This window comes from Helobdella robusta, assembly GCF_000326865.2.
Source record: "Helobdella robusta unplaced genomic scaffold HELROscaffold_7, whole genome shotgun sequence".
NCBI classification, from domain to species: Eukaryota; Metazoa; Annelida; class Clitellata; order Rhynchobdellida; family Glossiphoniidae; genus Helobdella; species Helobdella robusta.
The window spans coordinates 1,169,192-1,186,691 of NW_008705398.1; the positions used below are offsets into that span (position 1 = coordinate 1,169,192).

At 33.7% G+C, this 17,500-nt stretch overlaps 2 protein-coding genes across 2 annotated transcripts; one reads left to right on the forward strand and one right to left on the reverse strand.

Moving 5' to 3' along the window:
- Window positions 1-6,810: 6,810 nt before the first annotated feature.
- HELRODRAFT_95979 (hypothetical protein) lies at window positions 6,811-10,194 on the forward strand. The gene is made up of 7 exons (XM_009030724.1): window positions 6,811-6,965; window positions 7,258-7,616; window positions 7,966-8,178; window positions 8,348-8,458; window positions 8,856-8,978; window positions 9,060-9,287; window positions 9,686-10,194. Exons 1-7 carry the CDS (start codon window positions 6,820-6,822, stop codon window positions 9,850-9,852), a joined length of 1,347 nt encoding a protein of 448 aa, XP_009028972.1. The 5' UTR covers window positions 6,811-6,819; the 3' UTR covers window positions 9,853-10,194.
- Window positions 10,195-14,371: 4,177 nt separating this feature from the next.
- On the reverse strand, window positions 14,372-15,701 carry HELRODRAFT_164744 (hypothetical protein; the record flags this gene model as incomplete). Its single annotated transcript, XM_009030725.1, has 6 exons — window positions 14,372-14,428; window positions 14,552-14,797; window positions 14,995-15,126; window positions 15,221-15,285; window positions 15,352-15,570; window positions 15,656-15,701. 6 exons carry the CDS (start codon window positions 15,699-15,701, stop codon window positions 14,372-14,374), a joined length of 765 nt encoding a protein of 254 aa, XP_009028973.1.
- Between the last annotated feature and the right edge of the window lie 1,799 nt (window positions 15,702-17,500).

The window sequence follows — 17,500 nt, forward strand, 5'->3', positions numbered from 1 at the left end:
GGTTCATTCAGGTTTATTCATTCAGATTGAAGCTTTCAGAGGAGGATCCGAATGGTTGTGATGTCACGTCGTGGAGGATCCGAATGGTTGTGATGTCACGCTACGTTCGTTCATTCAGTAGCAAAGAATCCACCCCTGGCTTTACGGTATCTTTGCGGTTCCTTTTTTGCGGTTCCGACTGGCGGGTCTCACCACGGCTCGTTTCTCTAGTTTCATTTAAATTAATTAATTAAATAAAATTTTTTCATTTCATTCAGGTTGAACTTCCAGAGGAGTTCATCATGGAAGATGTCAGGCTACGTTCGTTCATTCAGTGGCAAAGGATACCCGCCTGACTGGGATACGTTTTCTTCTTTTTTCTGTAATTTAACATTAAGTAGGAATGCTCACACGCACACACACGCACACACAATTACATTAAGTAGCTATATAGGTAGGTTAGATAGGCCTAATTTTAATTGTAGGTAGGATAGATAGGAAGCATCCAACACTAATGTAGTTGAATAGGTAGGCAGCATAAGTTTATCTCTTCTAATTTTTCTTGCACCCACATTACACGAATCAGCGTAGTACACACATGCACAAATACATACATAAACACATATGTTAGTATTTGAGCGTAATTTTATTTTCATTACACATTCTAATTTTTTATTACTAAGGTTGAGAGTAATTTAATTTCATAGGTAGTTAAGGGCAATAATGTAATTCTAGGAAAAATCTTGTAATGTAAATTAAAACGCTGTAAGTGTATCGATAGGTAGGCTAATATAAGTTTTACATTATTATTATTATGTTGGAGCCCAAGGCATTACGTAGGTGGTGGGGTGGGCGCCGATTGGCTAAATGAATTGGGCTCTTGAGTTTTGTAATTTTAGGTAAGCCAGGACCGTAATGTAATGAGTAGGTAAGTTAAGGCTACGTTGTAACACATACTCATTAATAGATTTAGGGTTTAAGTTTTATATTATTATTACTAAGTTGGAGCCCAAGGCATTACGTAGGTGGTGGGGTGGGTGCCGATTGGCTAAATGAATTGGGCTCTTGAGTTTTATAATTTTAGGTAAGCTAGGGATTAATTGTAATGAATAGGTAAGTTGAGGGTACGATAGCCGATTGACTCTGGATTTCAAAGTCTCTTGTCAGAGGTAAGCCTTGGTGGCCAGTGGTGAACCGGCAATGGTTTACTATCCGGACGGCAATGGTTTACTATCTGCACGGTTATGATTTACCATGCGGCACGGCCATAGTCTACTACCCGCACGGCTTCCGGACGGCAAATGGTTTACTATCCGCACGGCAATAGTCTACTATCCGCACGGCAATGGTTTACTATCCGGTGCCCTGGCTGTCGGTGAACCTCTGTGCAAGGGAGGGAGAATGAAGGGGGACTTTCGACTATCGTACCATTAACAATTTAATATTGATTAGTTAAGGTAATTGAATAGGTAGATAGGATTATTTTTATTAAGCAATTTGAGACGCAGGCACCGCTAAGCTTTTCTGATGAGAATCTTCTCTCTCTATCTCCATCAACACGGGCTGTGTTTCAACAACAATCTCGAGGAGGACTGGCGCCAATTTTGGAGGACAACGTAGGAACCGGAGAGCATTTAACATTCTGCCTTTGTCGAATGGACGACGGTAAGTTTTTTTTACATTTTATTCTTTTTATTATTTTAAAATATTATTTATTTGCCATTATTTTCATTTTATAATGTTTTGTTTCTGAGATTCTAATATTCATTTACTACTACGCTGATAAAAATTTTGTCTACAGAATGATGAGAGGTGGGCAGTGGTGGTAGTCAGCACGTTTCAGATGGTAGTCTCATGATGATTTACATACGATGATGGTGGTGTAGGAAGAATCAGCTCGTTGGCTGTTCGACTGACACTCTGCAGTTAGGATGACATCTTGTGTGCCGACCAGGTGGTGGTGGTCGGTGCAATGAATTACAGAAACGACGATTTTCGAAATAAGGTTTAGTTTCGTTTTTTATTTTTCTCATTCATTCATTTTTTCACTCAATCTTGTAAATTATTTAATTGATTAATTGATTCATTACATTGATCCGTTGATTCATTGATTGATTAATTCATTCACTTTATCAATCAACCAATCATTTATTCGTTTGTTCCTTCGTTCGAACGTTTATTTACTACTACGCTAATAAAAAATTTTGTCTACAGAATGATGAGAGGTGGGCTGTGGTGGGCGTCAGCACGTTTCAAATGGTTGTCTCATGATGATTTACGTATGATGATGGTGGTGTAAGAAGAATCAGCTCGTTGTCTGTCCAACTGACACTCTGCAGTTAGGATGACATCTTGTGTGCCGACCAGATGATTTTGGTCGGTGCAATGGAGTACAGTAACGACGATTTTTGAAGTAAGGTTTAATTTCGTTTATTTTTTCATTCATTCATTCATTAATTCGTTCATTCATTCGTTCATTCATTCATTCATTCGTTTGTTCATTTTATCATTCATTCATTCAATCATTCATTTGTTCATTTTATCATTCAATCTTTCAAATTATTCTTACATTAATTGATTCGTTAATTTATTCTATTCATTCATTGAATCATTGATTGATTAATTCATCCATTCATTTACTCATTCATTCAACCATTCAACCAATCATTCAATCATTCAGTTAATCATTTATTTGTTCGTTACTTTGTTCCTTGATTTACCAACACGCAAATATAAAAAACTTGTCTACGGAATGATGAGAGGTGGGCTGTGGTGGGCGTCAGCACGTTTCAGATGGTGGTCTCTGATGATCGTTCCGAGAACAATTCGAAGGTAACAACAACAACAGTAATAATAATAAATATTACCGAGAAATATTTTGCCGTCGTACCATAGAAAGTACTCGAATTTGAACAAACGATTGGAATGTTTTAGAGTGATTGGAGTGGATTGTTATCTCAATAACATAATTTGCCTATTGTTTTTTTTCCAATGGCTTGGTTTTATTTTAAAATATTATTTTTTTCAGATTCAGTATTTTTCAGTATCCGGTCAAATTCACGATGCGTGCCAGATGATGGTCGGTGCAATGGATGTTCATCCGTAGTGAAGTTTCTGGAGAGTACACGCGCACACATTAACACACACATACACACATCAATACAACACACGCATACACAACATCCATTTATTTGGTGTCGTTGTTGTTATGTTTCTCTTCAACTTTCTATTTTCTTTACCAGACTTAATTCAATTCGTAGGTAAGTTAGGGATTGAGATGAGTTGAACAATCGTAGGTAGGCTAGGGCTTAACATTAGTTAAAAAGTTTCAAGTAAAATAAAAACGCTGAAATATGTAAAATAAAATATCTAAAACATGAAAAATTCCAAAAACGTAGAAATACATATTTGTAGGTAGGTGAGTTGAGTTAATGATTATAAGTAAGCTAGGGCCCTGAGAGTAATTTAATTGTAGGTAGGTGACTGACTACTATTCTTGCGACTTCTTACTAGTTTTTTGTGATGTGTTTGTTTTCGCTTCATAGCCCTACATCAACAAAACAAATTACATTTTATTCTCGTCGTCGCCTTAAATTTTATTTTTTTGAACAATCTTTTTAATGTCTATTTTTTTATTTATTTATTTATTAAATGTTGACTGGTTTCTAGTTTTTTTTAATTTGGATTTTTCTTGATTTAATAAAAGCAGCTATTGTGTTTCTCTTCCTTTACTAAAATCTCGAAATTGTTTGTAGATCTGTACAGTTAAATGTTTGTTCGAGTTTGAACAAGCCTCGCAAATATTTTTCAAATATGGTTCATTGATTGGTCGATTGGTTGGTTGATTAGTTGATTGAATGAATGGTTGATTGATTGATTGATTGATTGATTGATTGATCTCATAGCATATCGTTAAAATCCATGCAATTTCGTATGCCAATAATCCAAGCATGTCAAATAGCTCGACCCTTGACTCGAACGATAACAGATCACCCTCCAAATCTCCTCCGGAAGTAAGCTCCTTGTTCGAGCGTTAAAAGTGAGCAAAGGCCGTTATATTTATACTAGTTATGTGAGTTAATATTTAACCACAAATATTGGTAAAAAAGAGAAAAATGTTTAAAAAAGGGAATAAAACAAAAAATTAAAACGATTTTGAAAAAAATTATGTATTGTTTGTTACTAAACATTTGATCACATAAAATAATAAACCGAGAATGAAATTATTAAAATTGAAAATTAAACAAAAATGATGATTTGGCTTCGTTAACTTGCATCTAAAGATCAAGCGGGAACATGATTTTATTGTTCTGCCTGAGTATATAAGCTCTTTGGTAACAATCATTTTGTCTTTTTTCTCGTTTTATCGTCCAGTGGATTGGTCCGTTCGTGTTCGGTTTTTTTTCTATTCAAAAAGTTCGTTTTTGTTGTTATTTTTATTTCCGATTAGTATTAATTGAGTGATTTTAGAAAATTATTTAGAAATTAATTTGTTTATAAAGTTTGTTTTGTTTGATGACTGTGTCGGTGCAGCTCGCCATTGAATATCCATGGCCCTTTCTTCAGTAGTCCCTGTATTTAAATGTCTCGTCTAGGCTGAATTTGTCCGTACCGTTTTAAAGGTTGCTTATTTTAAGCCTGTTCGCGAAACAAGCCATTCCAAATGAAAAATATAAATTAGAATTATGAAATATGATGAAATAATTAAAAAATATTTTGGTACTAAATTAAAAAAAAATATAAAATCAACCATTGTCAGTGAATCAGTATCATGCAATATCAAATCAATGAATGAATCAATTTCAGTATGTATATCCAATGTCAAATCTGATTGTCAAACAAAAGAAGTCAGTTTTAATTTGGCAACTTAAAATAAGTCATTTATATAATATAAGTACCATGTGCTTGTCACATACCTATAAATAAATTATAAGTTATAATAATAATTTATAATTTTTTTATGTAGGCTAAGGCCCAACCTACTAAAACTAAATTTACCCACATATTCATGTGTTACAATAATATAAATATATATGATATATATTTGAGTTTATTTTTTATGATGTCAAAACTGGTGAATTACAGATTGTGTTACATATTTATCCATACTAATCATTATACTATACATACTAATCATTAAAAAGTTATTTTAAAAAATCTGTTTGTTGTATTATGGAGGAGGTGAAATCTAATTAAAATAAATTTGAACAAGTAGACAAAGTGAAATAAAATATAATTGAATTGTTACAGACTGTTGCTCTGTATCGCTTGTACTTATTGCTCTTCATGCCACGTCATCGAGGCCTAATTTGGGAGTACTTTGAGCATGAACTGATCATCGAAAAAGTTGATGACAGAGAAGTAAAATTTACGTTGGCGAGGTGTAAAGACTGCCAGAAGACTTATCGAGTCAATGATGGCAGCACGACGGGCATGCGAAAACATCTGCTACGCGAACATCCACTCTCATTTGCTGAGCTTGAAAAAGATAAAATAACAAAAAAGAGAGAATCAGACATATCTCTGGTCGATCTGGAGGAGGTGTATGGCGTTAGTGGTGACTACGAGTATTGTGGTGGGGAAATTTCACCAACTGTTTTTGAACATTACATCAGCCCAATGGCCAGTTGGGCTAAGTTTCGACCACAAGATGCCGAGCAGCTTCAGGCAGATATGGAAATAAGTCGGGCCCTGGAACGAGCCAATCTGCCATTTAGCACGGTCGATCAGCCTTGGTTCAGAGACCTCATCAACCACTTTGCTCCAAAAGTGTCATTCAAGTCTGCCACGTCTTACTCTCGTTTCAAGTTAGCCCTTCTGTACATTTCTTTTTTCTTCTGTTCATGTTATATTTCTGTTCCCTTCTTTTTTCTGTTCATTTCTTACTTATCTTTTCCTTTATCTGCCTGGGAAGATTGTCTGAAATGTCACTTGTGAAAAAGTTGGTTTAATGTGGCATGTGACTATCTTTGGTGCAACTTTCTGATGGTGTTAGCTGCAGTGAAGTAAAATCTAGCAGGCATTCTTCTGGCGCTCCTGAATTTCTTTCTGACAATGCCACAGTGACCATCCTCCAAGTTTGGTTATGATGTACAGCCACATCACCTATCAGTCGATATGTGTTGAAATATGAAATACATGTACAACGTGACTAATAATGGTTTGATTGTTCCATGCACTAACCATGTAGAAACATCATAAGACATCAATCAACAAACATCATTGCTAACAATGCCTGAAGTGCTATGATAAAAGACTGAATAATGAAGCAAATCCAAACTCTTCATGTTGAATGTGCGCGCGCGTGCGTGTGTGCATCATTACTTTAAATTTAAAAAAAAAACTTTTGAATTATTAATGAACAGAATTTTTTATTTCTTGAGCTGGTCTTCTATGCAAAACAGATTGTGTGTATATATAGAGGTTGATTGAGGTTCACTTTTAACATTTTAAATATTCTACAGACCAGAGTTCAACATTTTTTTTTTGTTCTGTCTTCGTTTATGTGATATTTATCAGTTTTTATTAATTGCGTTCCTTTGTGTCATTTGATTAGAAAAATGATAATAGTCACATTATGTTTGATTTGAAATGGCGTACAAAACAGATATGCATGGATCTTAGTTTAAATCATGCAGTTGTTATTTGTTTGAAATTTCACAAAATTACTTACAAACTCACTTAAGAACCTTCAAAACTTGGCCTGATTATTTTATGAATATTTCGCTTGAGTGAAAAAAATATTCCCCCCCATGTATTTCAACTAGGTACAAGAGTGCCAGGATGTCAGCCACACAGCGAAGCCCGAAAGATCTGGAACTGAAGAATGTCGACCCTGAGATGTTGGATCTTGTGATGATGGAGAAGATTCGCCAGAAGGGGAGTTTGGAGATGATTGCCAGCGAGAATTTCTGTAGCAGGTCTGTCCAGGAAACATTGGGATCTTGTCTCACCAACAAATATTCTGAAGGACAGCCAGGGCAAAGGTCATTGGCTATTGGTTGATTGATTTAATGGTTTGTTTGTTGATTGATTGATTGATTGGTTTGTTTGTTGGTTGGTTAAATAGGTTTGCTGGTCTAGTTGTTTGGTGGATTCATCAGATAATTTCTTTTTACAATAAACTGAACAAAAAATCATGTTAATCTACAAATTTTCAACATCTGTTAACATAATTTGTTTCATTTGTAATAACAAACACATTGTTCAAGTTTCAAAACCTCTACCAACACACAAACATACACACACACACACACACACACACACACACGTCAACAGGTACTACGGTGGGAATGAATACATCGACGAGATTGAGAGACTGACTCAGAAACGTGCCCTCCAAGCCTTCAACCTTGATCCTGAAGAATGGGGCGTCAATGTGCAGCCCTTAAGCGGGGTGCCGGCAAATTTTGCAGTCTACACTGCCCTCGTTGAGCCACACGGTCGAATCATGGGCCTGGACCTCCCAGATGGGGGTCATCTGTCTCACGGATTTTTTACTGCCCAGAAAAAAATATCTGCCACGTCCATATTCTTTGAGTCGATGCCCTACAAGTTGGACGTGAGCACTGGTCTTATTGATTATGATAAGCTACGAGAGCATGCCAGGCTGTTCAGACCGAAGCTTATCATCGCCGGTGATTGAATCATTATTTGTCGTCATCGTCGTTGTTTTTATTAGTTTTGTGATTTATCATCCTCATCATTAATTTTTTTCTTCAACTTGCTGATGGGGCTCCATCAAAATTATACCTCCTGGTTTAATGTGATAAGGACCTACCTTATTGTGACTATAGTTCAGTGATAAACGTACATTACAAATCTCACAAGTAATTACAAAGAAGTGATTGTAATTATTTGTCGCTCCGTGTCTTGTGAACCACACTCCGCTGATTGATACGAACACACAAATATAATCACACACAAGCACACTTTGACACACAATCACGAGCACACAAGCACACTTTGACACACATACACACACAGGCACTTCATGCTACTCCAGACAACTTGACTACTCAAGATTCCGTGAAATAGCCCAAGAAAACCAGGCGATCCTCATGGCGGATATGGCTCACATCTCCGGGCTAGTGTGCGCCGGGGTCATTCCGAGCCCATTCGAATTCTGCGACATCGTCACTACGACCACCCACAAAACTCTTAGAGGACCTCGGGCTGGGATTATATTTTATAGAAAAGGTTTGATTGGCGGTTGATCGGGGGGGGGGGGTATTTTTACTTGTGAGCGTTTTCAAAATCTCGAAATATTTACCGATCATGAAGTATTTTCAAAGTTACAAATTACAAAATATTTACAAGTTTACTAGGCATGCAAAAGTACTCAACAGTTTTTTTAAATGGCTGGCAGGGGTGAAGAAGAATGGTCCCAAAGGTGATACAGTTTACGATTACGAGAAGAAAATTAACGAGGCTGTGTTCCCCGGCCTACAGGGGGGTCCACACAATAACGCCATCGCTGGTTAGTTAGTTAGGGATTGGTTGGTTGGTTGCTTAATAAGTTGGTTGGTTTGGTGGATCCGTTATTTGGATGGATTGGTTGTTTGATGGATTGGTTATTTGTGGTCGTATGATCCATAGTTCTGGTTTCTTGTTGTAGGTTTGAATGTGTGAAATATTCATTCATTAGGGTACGTCCACTATCATTTTTTACGTTATTGTCCTCTTCATTAGAAATTTATTTTCATCTTTATCATTTATTATCATCGTCATCTTCGTCATCATCTTCATGATCTTATTCATTCATTACATTATTCATTATATTCTCACCATCTTCGTCTTCATCAGCGCAGGCGTTATTCTAGTCTTCACCATTTATTAATTCGATCATCATCTTCATCATCCTCATTCTCAAACAGCTGTTGGTGTGGCCCTAAAAGAGGCAATGACCCCAGAGTTCAAGGCCTACCAGCAGCAAGTTGTCACCAATGCCAAGGTCCTTTGTGATGAATTGCAGAAGTATGGCTACACCATTGTCTCAGGTTGGTGGTCAGTCGGTTGTGTTGACTTTTGGCTAGTTTATTGTTTCAAATTTTAAATTTCTTTCCATTCTTTTCTACCAGGTGGCACAGACAACCACCTCATCCTTGTTGACCTTCGACCTGTGAACTCCGACGGAGGTCGTGCTGAGAAAGTTCTTGAGGAAGCCAACATAACCGTGAACAAGAACACGTGTCCCGGAGACAAGAGTGCACTGAGACCTAGTGGACTGAGGTTCGGCACACCAGCACTGACCACGAGAAACTTCAAAGAGGCCGATATGGTTAGGGTGGCCGAGTTCATTCATAGAGGTGAGGCTTTTTTGCTCCAATGATTCCATTTTTATGATCATATTGAATGTTTATAAAAAAAATTATTCCCATTTATTTGTAGTTGTATTACATTTATTCGTGATTATTATAACAATTTGAAATTGTGGTTTATTTATTCATCTTGATTACAAACATAAGGTAATAAACCAAAGGCAAATGATACGTAATATTATTTCAATGATAGGTTATTTTATTTCAATGATGAGTTATTTTATTTAAAAAATTTTTTTTTACCCATTAATAATACCAGACCTATAATGGAAAGTAATTACTGCTGAAGTCAGACTTCTGTTGCAATAAAAATCGTACAAAATATTCACCTGCTCCCACCACTTAGTAGTTTTTATCCAACTAAACCCACCACCCTCCCAATCTAGGTCTCCAAATCACCTTAGAGGCCCAGAAAGACTGTGGCACGCTCTTGAAAGACTTCAAATCGAAAATTGATGTTGACCCGGATATCAGGGGCAAAATTCAGCAGTTGAGGTCAGAGGTCACCGAGTTTGCATCCAGCTTCCCGATGCCTGGATTTGATGAAATTTAAGAGGACTGGGATGTAGAGTGGGAGAAAGAGAAGCAAATTGAATAAGAAAAGAGAAAGAAATGAATGAAAGCGTGATGTTTTTGCTGCTGTTGGTTGAGGAGTTCAAATGTCTGAAATCGAAATTTTTCCATCCCATACTGAAAGAAATCCTTCACTGTATTGTTAAATTTTATTTTAAAATTTTATTGCTCCTTCACTTGTTTGTATGAGTTTGTATTTTTGCCCTTTAAGTTGTTGCTATCTTTTTGTTAACCATAGTTGTCGTTATTGTGATTATTATTTGTATTATCATTTTTTTTCTAACTTTTTTCATTTCAAAATCTGATGACTTAACATCGATCTATTTTTTTTCGCTGTTGTTAGTTATTCGATTAAGTCGTTTATATATATATATATATATATATATATATATATATATATATATATATGTGTGTGTGTGTGTGTGTGTGTGTGTGTGTGTGTGTGTGTGTGTGTGTGTGTGTGTGTGTGTGTGTACGTCGATATTTTACTGAATAATGTCATCTTGATTTCATTTTAACACGTTCGTTCGTTTTATATCTTCCTCCATTTAACTTCCATACAAGTCGTTAAGAATTTAAAAAAGGATTTAAATTCTTTCTGATTTATAACAGGAGTGTATTGCTGCTACATACAATTCCATTGCTTGCTACAAGATGGTTACTTTTTTTTTTTTTGAAATACAAACTATAGTATAATAAAGATATTTCATTGTTTTTTTAGGAATAAATGTTTTTTATTTATTCTTTTGATTGTTTGTTTGTCGCTACAATCTTTCTTGACGAGTTTTTTTTTCATGTTAATAATGAGAATTTATGATATGTATTTATTTTAGGTCTGCTTATTATTTTATTGTTGTTAATTTAATTTTAAGCATATAATTACCGTTGTTGTTATATCTTATAAGGAGACTTTTTGTTTTAATTTTAAACTTTTTTGGCAGATTTTAAAAAATTGTTTTATTTTAATTAAGTTTAGAAATATTTTATTAGTATTTTATTCTCTCTGATTACTTATCTAAAGAATTTTTTTTATCCACGTTTGTATTCTTCTACATAATATTTATCGTTGTAGACTCATTTTGTTATTCCTGCTTAAATAATGATTTCAATTAAAATTGTTTGTGTGTGCGTGGGTGTGTGTGTGTTGGCTTAGGTAGTAATGTACATGAGGCAAGAATACATTGTATCTAGGATTCCATGATGTGGGTAAGTATAAGTTTTGTGTGTGTGTGTGTGTGTGTGTGTGTAATTTTTTGTGTGTTCTTATGTATATGTATGTAATATTATCAATCAGATTTTTTGTTTGACAACAAGACAAAACCCTGATGTTCTAGCTAGGCACATATATGATAGATGATTTTACTATTTTCAAAGTATCTGTTGGAACGAAACATGACTACTTACCATAATCTCATATAATGTTATAGACGCATACACACACAAACACACACATATATATATATATAGTCTAGTGTATATATATATATATATATGTCTATATATATATAATGTAATTTTAGGGTTGTTTTGTCTTTGTTATTATTGACATTATTATTATTATTATTTATGGGTTTATATATGGTTTATTAATAAATGATGTCCACATTTTGAGATTTTTACTTTAATTTGCGATTAAGATGAGAAATATAATATGATAAAAATAGTTTATAATAGACGGAACAAGAGCAGTCATAAGAAAACGAACGAAAATAAGAAAATGTGCGTGTAGACGCGTTAATTTCACATCAGCAAATTTTTTACAAAAATTTTGCAAAATGCCAGCAAAATAGTAATAGAATTGTTTATTAGGCTTGGACTTGATCATTTTGATGTCGCCATCAGCAGCAGCAGTGTCGTGGACCTCGCTAGACATGCTGTGGCGACGATCAAAAAGTTTTTCCGTTCCTTCCGTCAGGGCCTGTCACTCAACCAACGATTCAATTTTATCCATTTAATTTTTTTGTCTCAGTGCTATCGAACAAATCGACTCCATCGAAAATGTAAAGGCATTGGCTGTCGGTGAACCGTTGTGCAATGGATGGGGAGTGAAGGGTACTCTCGACTGTCGTACCAACATATACATACTCATTAAGAATTTAAGATATCATTAGTTAAGGTAATTGAATAAGTAGATAGGAATATTTGTACAAAGTAAGCAATTTGAGATGCAGGCAACGCTAAGCTTTTGGATGAAAATCTTCTCTTTCTCTATCTTTTTTCCTCAATACAGGCCGTGTTTCAACAACAATCTCGAGTAGGACTGGCACCAGTTTTGGAGGACAAGTAGAAACCGGAAAGCATTCAACATTCTGCCATTGTTAAACGGACGATGGTAAGGTTTTTTCTTACATTAGCCTACTCTCTTTTTCTTACATATTACTCTCTTTTATTATTTATTTGCCATTATTTTCATTTTACAATTTTTTGCTTCTAAGATTCTAACATTCATTTACTACTATGCTAATAAAATAATTTTGTCTACAGAATGATGAGAGGTGGGCAGTGGTGGGAGTCAGCACGTTTTAGATGGTGGTCTCATGATGATTTACATATGATGATGGTGGTGTAGGAAGAATCAGCTCGTTGGCTGTTCGACTGACACTCTGAAGTTCGGATGAAATCTTGTGTGCCGACCAGATGGTGGTGGTCGGTGCAATGGATTACGGTAACGACGATTTTTGAAGTAAGGTTTAGTTTCGTTTTTTTTTCTCATTCATTCATTCGTTCGTTTTATTATTCAATCCTTCAAATTATTCTTACATTTATTGGTTCGTTAATCATTTTTTTAAAATTTCATTTATTCACAAAAAAATTGAAAGAGTCAGCCTAGCAATAAATGCTTATCTAGGGTTGACTCCCATAAAACAAGAAATAACATAAGTAATCCAAAAAAAAATACAATAACATAAATAAATGTAAAATAAATGTCTTTTAAATTCTTCAATGTTCTTAAATTTTCATGAATAAACTTAGAAATAAAACATTGATACGTTTAAACTTAAAAAATGAATAAAATTAAAAATATAATATTAATGCATTTAACTTAAATAATTTAAAAATGTTCTCAACTTCTTTTTAAATTCTGTTAGATTATTAATTAATCTTAAATATTGTGGCAGATTATTCCATTTATAAGGTGCATAATAACAAGAGTTCCTGGATGTTATTTTATTTAAATTCATTAATGGCTTAATTATATTAGTATTGTTAGTTCTGTCAATCCTGGGGTTAGCTATAAATTTAATCGTATTAATTAACATTATATCAGTTGTAGATGTTATATTGTTGATAATTTTAAATGTTAATAAAGATGACTCATAGGAATTTATTTCAAAAATTGATAATTAATTAAAAATTAATTATCATTGATTAATCATTTATTTGTTCGTTCCTTTGTTTCTTGATTTACTACTGCTACTACGCTAATAATTTTTTTAATGTTGTATCATCCTTTATTTAATCTATTTAAATTTTCAAATACCGTTTTACTCTTATTCTTGGCCAGACGTATGAGGAGGACTCTATCGATATCGAATATAACAAATGTTGGCAACCGCTCAAATAATTTACTATCTGTCAATTCAACAAACATGTCAACAATATCAAAAACATTTTCATATTTAGTATTTCCTCGATTCAACTGTTTGATTTCATCTTTTTTCAATGTTTCATACTCAGAAACTAAGATTTTTTTACCGACCGAAATCTCGTCACACGTAAAGAATGATGCAACTTCATTTTTGAAATTGTCATCTGATAAAATTTCTAAATTAGTACTTGATAAACACAAAATCTCAGAAGTACAAATTCTTTTAGAAGCCATTACAAACATATTTCAATATTGAAAAGGTAAATTTGATTTAGAACGTAAGTTGTTGTAAGCGTATGCGCTGAAAATAATATGAGTGTATTCAACATAAAACTTATCATATTACAAACTCAAATATTAACTAAAAAACGAATTTAATTAATTAACTATAGTTATATCAAAAAAAAACTATATTATTAATATCCTAATTTTTTCCTATAAGTTGAATCAAAATTAGCAACAAAATATTAAAAAAATCATCGAAAAATTTTAGAGAAACGAAAAATTTACAATGCGACTAATCTTTAGAAAACACAAAGACAACAAATTACTATACAAGCCAATTGATTGATTAATTAAATAATTAATTAATCAGTTGATAAATTATTTACTAATTACTAATAACTCTTATGTACAAAAATTATGCCTTATAATAGAGTAAATATACACAAAATATAATAATAGAGTAAATATACAGCTTATGTATATAAATATAAGTACATATATATGTGTACATACACGAATACAAGTACTTAAACACACACAGGCAGCCGCGTCTCCTTGAAATCATGTTGCGCCGATATTGTTATTTTCAAATATACACACGCAGACAGGCTTTGGAAGTATACACATTTTAATCAACAGGTATATGATATCCTTGGCAAAGCTAGAAGGTATAGATGGGAGTTTCCTATGAAAAAACCACAGGGTATACGGCGTAAACTACCGCATGTTCTACGCCACAGCTCTGGTTGTGAATATTCAGATCTGGTTGAGTGGAATGGTGGGAGGGAAAAGTGGTTTAGATTGCTAGGAGGTCCCATGTCCATAGCGGATCCGATTGAGTTGGATAGTGGTAAAGGTGACATACCTCTTCAGTATCGGTTGCATTTGATATGTCATATTTCTTCTTGAGTTCATTTGAGGATGATATGTTGATATCCAGATAATTTTTCAAATTGATTTTTTGTATTACATAATTATGGTTTAACCAATCGAGAGCAAAACAGAGCAGGGAGCCGTTGAAGAGAATGCTATGTTGAGCAGTCCAGAAAGACAGCTTAAGTGTCAGTACGAATGTCCACTGTCCACATGCGGGGTAAATGAATAAACATCTCTGTTTATTCATTTCATTAAACATTCAAGTGAATCGAATTGGAATTATTATGATGTAAACAATTTGTAAGCGAATATTTCTAAAATTGAAATATAATTAAGTATAACGCTCTTATGTACATAAGGAAACAGTCAACAATAATAAAGACCAACAACAAATTTCAACAGCTGTATTCACAAAGCAGAACACAAACTAACCATAGCACTTTCAACGGTATCGAGGCCGTTTTCGGTTGCGAAACAGTTTCCTCCAACGACAAAAATTTTATCTCCCAACGCCGTCATGACGTGATCTTGACGTGCTGTCAACTTGGGAGCCTTCTCAAACCACTGGTTACATGCGGGGTTGTACATATACACCAGGTTGACTGAAATTTCATCTTCTTTGTACCCCCCACTAACGTGCATAAATTTGTTGGATCACCTCGATGAGAGCGTACTTCTTTGCTAATCCGAAGATTCGTGCGTATGATGAATCATTCAAATATGCTAAAAGGTATTCGATATATAAATTCATCATGCCATTCATTTGCAAGTAAGACGCACTTTCCAAACCTTTTTCAATATTTTCTATTCGCTTCATCTTTGTAGACCTGTCTTCCTCACTGCTTTGCAGCGATAATAAAAACTCACTAACTTCTTGCAAGCTCGCATCAGAAAGACAATCCAATGTAAGTTCTTTGAAGTGTGCATCTCTCATTCTACTGTTTACCATGTCTTGATAGTAACTACTGTTCTGCAGTAATGAATCCCTGGCAACTTCGTATCGACGCCCTGTTATTGAAATTAATCAACCGTGATGTGTATGTTGGGGAGAATGATAACACGAGGGAGGTGGATGTCTATGTCGACAGTGGACCTGATTTTAAATGAAACTGCAATGTATTCCTTCGCCGCATGATCATGCCGATAAAGATTTTATACCAAAAAAATGAAATCAATCATTTTTAAAACATGTTCTTTTTAATTCTATTTCAATTCACAATATTAAAGCCAGCACGGTTAATCGCGAAACGAGGTTTCACTCGCTATAAATAAAGTTGGCATAGGGGTGCACCTAAACATTTGTAATAAACACAGAAATATCGTTTTAATAGGTGTGCGTTAAAGTTTCTGCAATACTTATGTATCACATTAATTGAGTTTAAAACTTCATTACACAATAGATTAATTAATTAACTATCGTATTTCTTATTTTAGAGAATAAGATATTTTTGATTTGAAACTTGATATGGCTCAGATATTGTAAGTAACCACAAAACAGAAATAAAGTACTCAAACCGGTTTCAAAGGCACAAAAAAAAAATTAATGCTTCTGCTAAATCTATTCACAACTTCACCTGTACATGTATTTTTTTATTTCATAGTTTAATGATATATTAATTTGTAGTTTTGTACTAACCTTATTTTAATATTATTTGAAGAACCTATTTACATGTTACTTATATTATTATTAACGTTATTATTGTATACATTCTTTAGTAGTTCTCGAGAATAATTCACTCAACATAAGCATTTAGTGAAAAGCGGTTCACAACATGACAAAATGGCTAAATCAACCTACCAAATCGAAAATATTTACATATAATAAAATATATATAATAAAACCAAGAAATACCCAAAACCTTATAACCAAAATAAAATTACCAGTCAATATTTTATAAATAAATAAATAGACTATTATATTATTAGAAGGAAATTTTATTAACTAGACATTGTATTATTATAATTAAACCAATTATACTTACTTTACATATATTGCTGAAAACAATCGTAACTAAATCATTGATTAATTTTTCAATTTCATTATAACATTCTTACATCTAGCTGAACGTTACATTTAATTAAACGGCTTGAACAGCGCAGCCATCAAAATCGCTTTATCGATCCACCTCCTATCAGAAACACACAATCCTTCGTCCTTGCTTCATGCTTTATTATTGGTTGTAACAATGGTGTTTTTCCAATTTTATTTTTAAATATTTAATTTTTTATTTCTGATATTATTTCAATTTGACAATTTATAATGAAACTATTATCATTTAAGATAATTTATTAATTAAAAAAATTTGCTACAATATAAATGTGTGAATAAAATTGAAATCTAGGTATTAATGCGCTGTCCCTGACCTCTTTTGAGTGCAAAAACAAGTTAGACCCGAAAAATATCAAGTCCGATACCTAAATGGTGTCCTTTCTTCGTCTTCATTGGAATTATTGCGTTTACTTTTGAATTGAAATACTCCTGAATTTTGATATTCCTCGGTATAATTTAGTTAAATTCAGTGGCGGATCCATACAGCAAGGGGCTTATATTTATATTTTATATATTTATTTTTTAAAATGTATATTATTATTTTCAGCTCTTCAATTTGTAAAGAAGTAAAAAGTTCTTCATATTATAAATTTCACTTATCTTTTTTAATTTTTTTACGCTCTATATCTCTCCTTAGATCAATTTTTAGATGAATGGTTGCTGGCACGCAGTACGCTGGCTGTGACGGGCGGATGAAGTTGGTGTGGTGCGACCACCAGACCATGAAAAGAGAAAATGTTGAAAATTCTGCGTGAAAAATGGTCATCAACTTATCACTTAACATTCTGTAAATCATATTCTCACCGAAACGTGAATTAGCCAAAAAATTGTCACAATTTTAAAATTTTTAAAATCACAAAACTCAGGATCCGTCTCTCCTTGCTGTAA

Excerpts from the sequence above, each read along its gene's own strand:
- HELRODRAFT_95979 (XM_009030724.1), top strand. The coding sequence starts at position 6,820 with ATGTTGGATCTTGTGATGATGGAGAAGATTCGCCAGAAGGGGAGTTTG. Across the intron at positions 6,966-7,257 it reads GAAGGACAGCCAGGGCAAAG|GTACTACGGTGGGAATGAAT; the intron begins GTCATTGGCTAT and ends ACACGTCAACAG. Across the intron at positions 8,179-8,347 it reads GATTATATTTTATAGAAAAG|GGGTGAAGAAGAATGGTCCC; the intron begins GTTTGATTGGCG and ends AATGGCTGGCAG.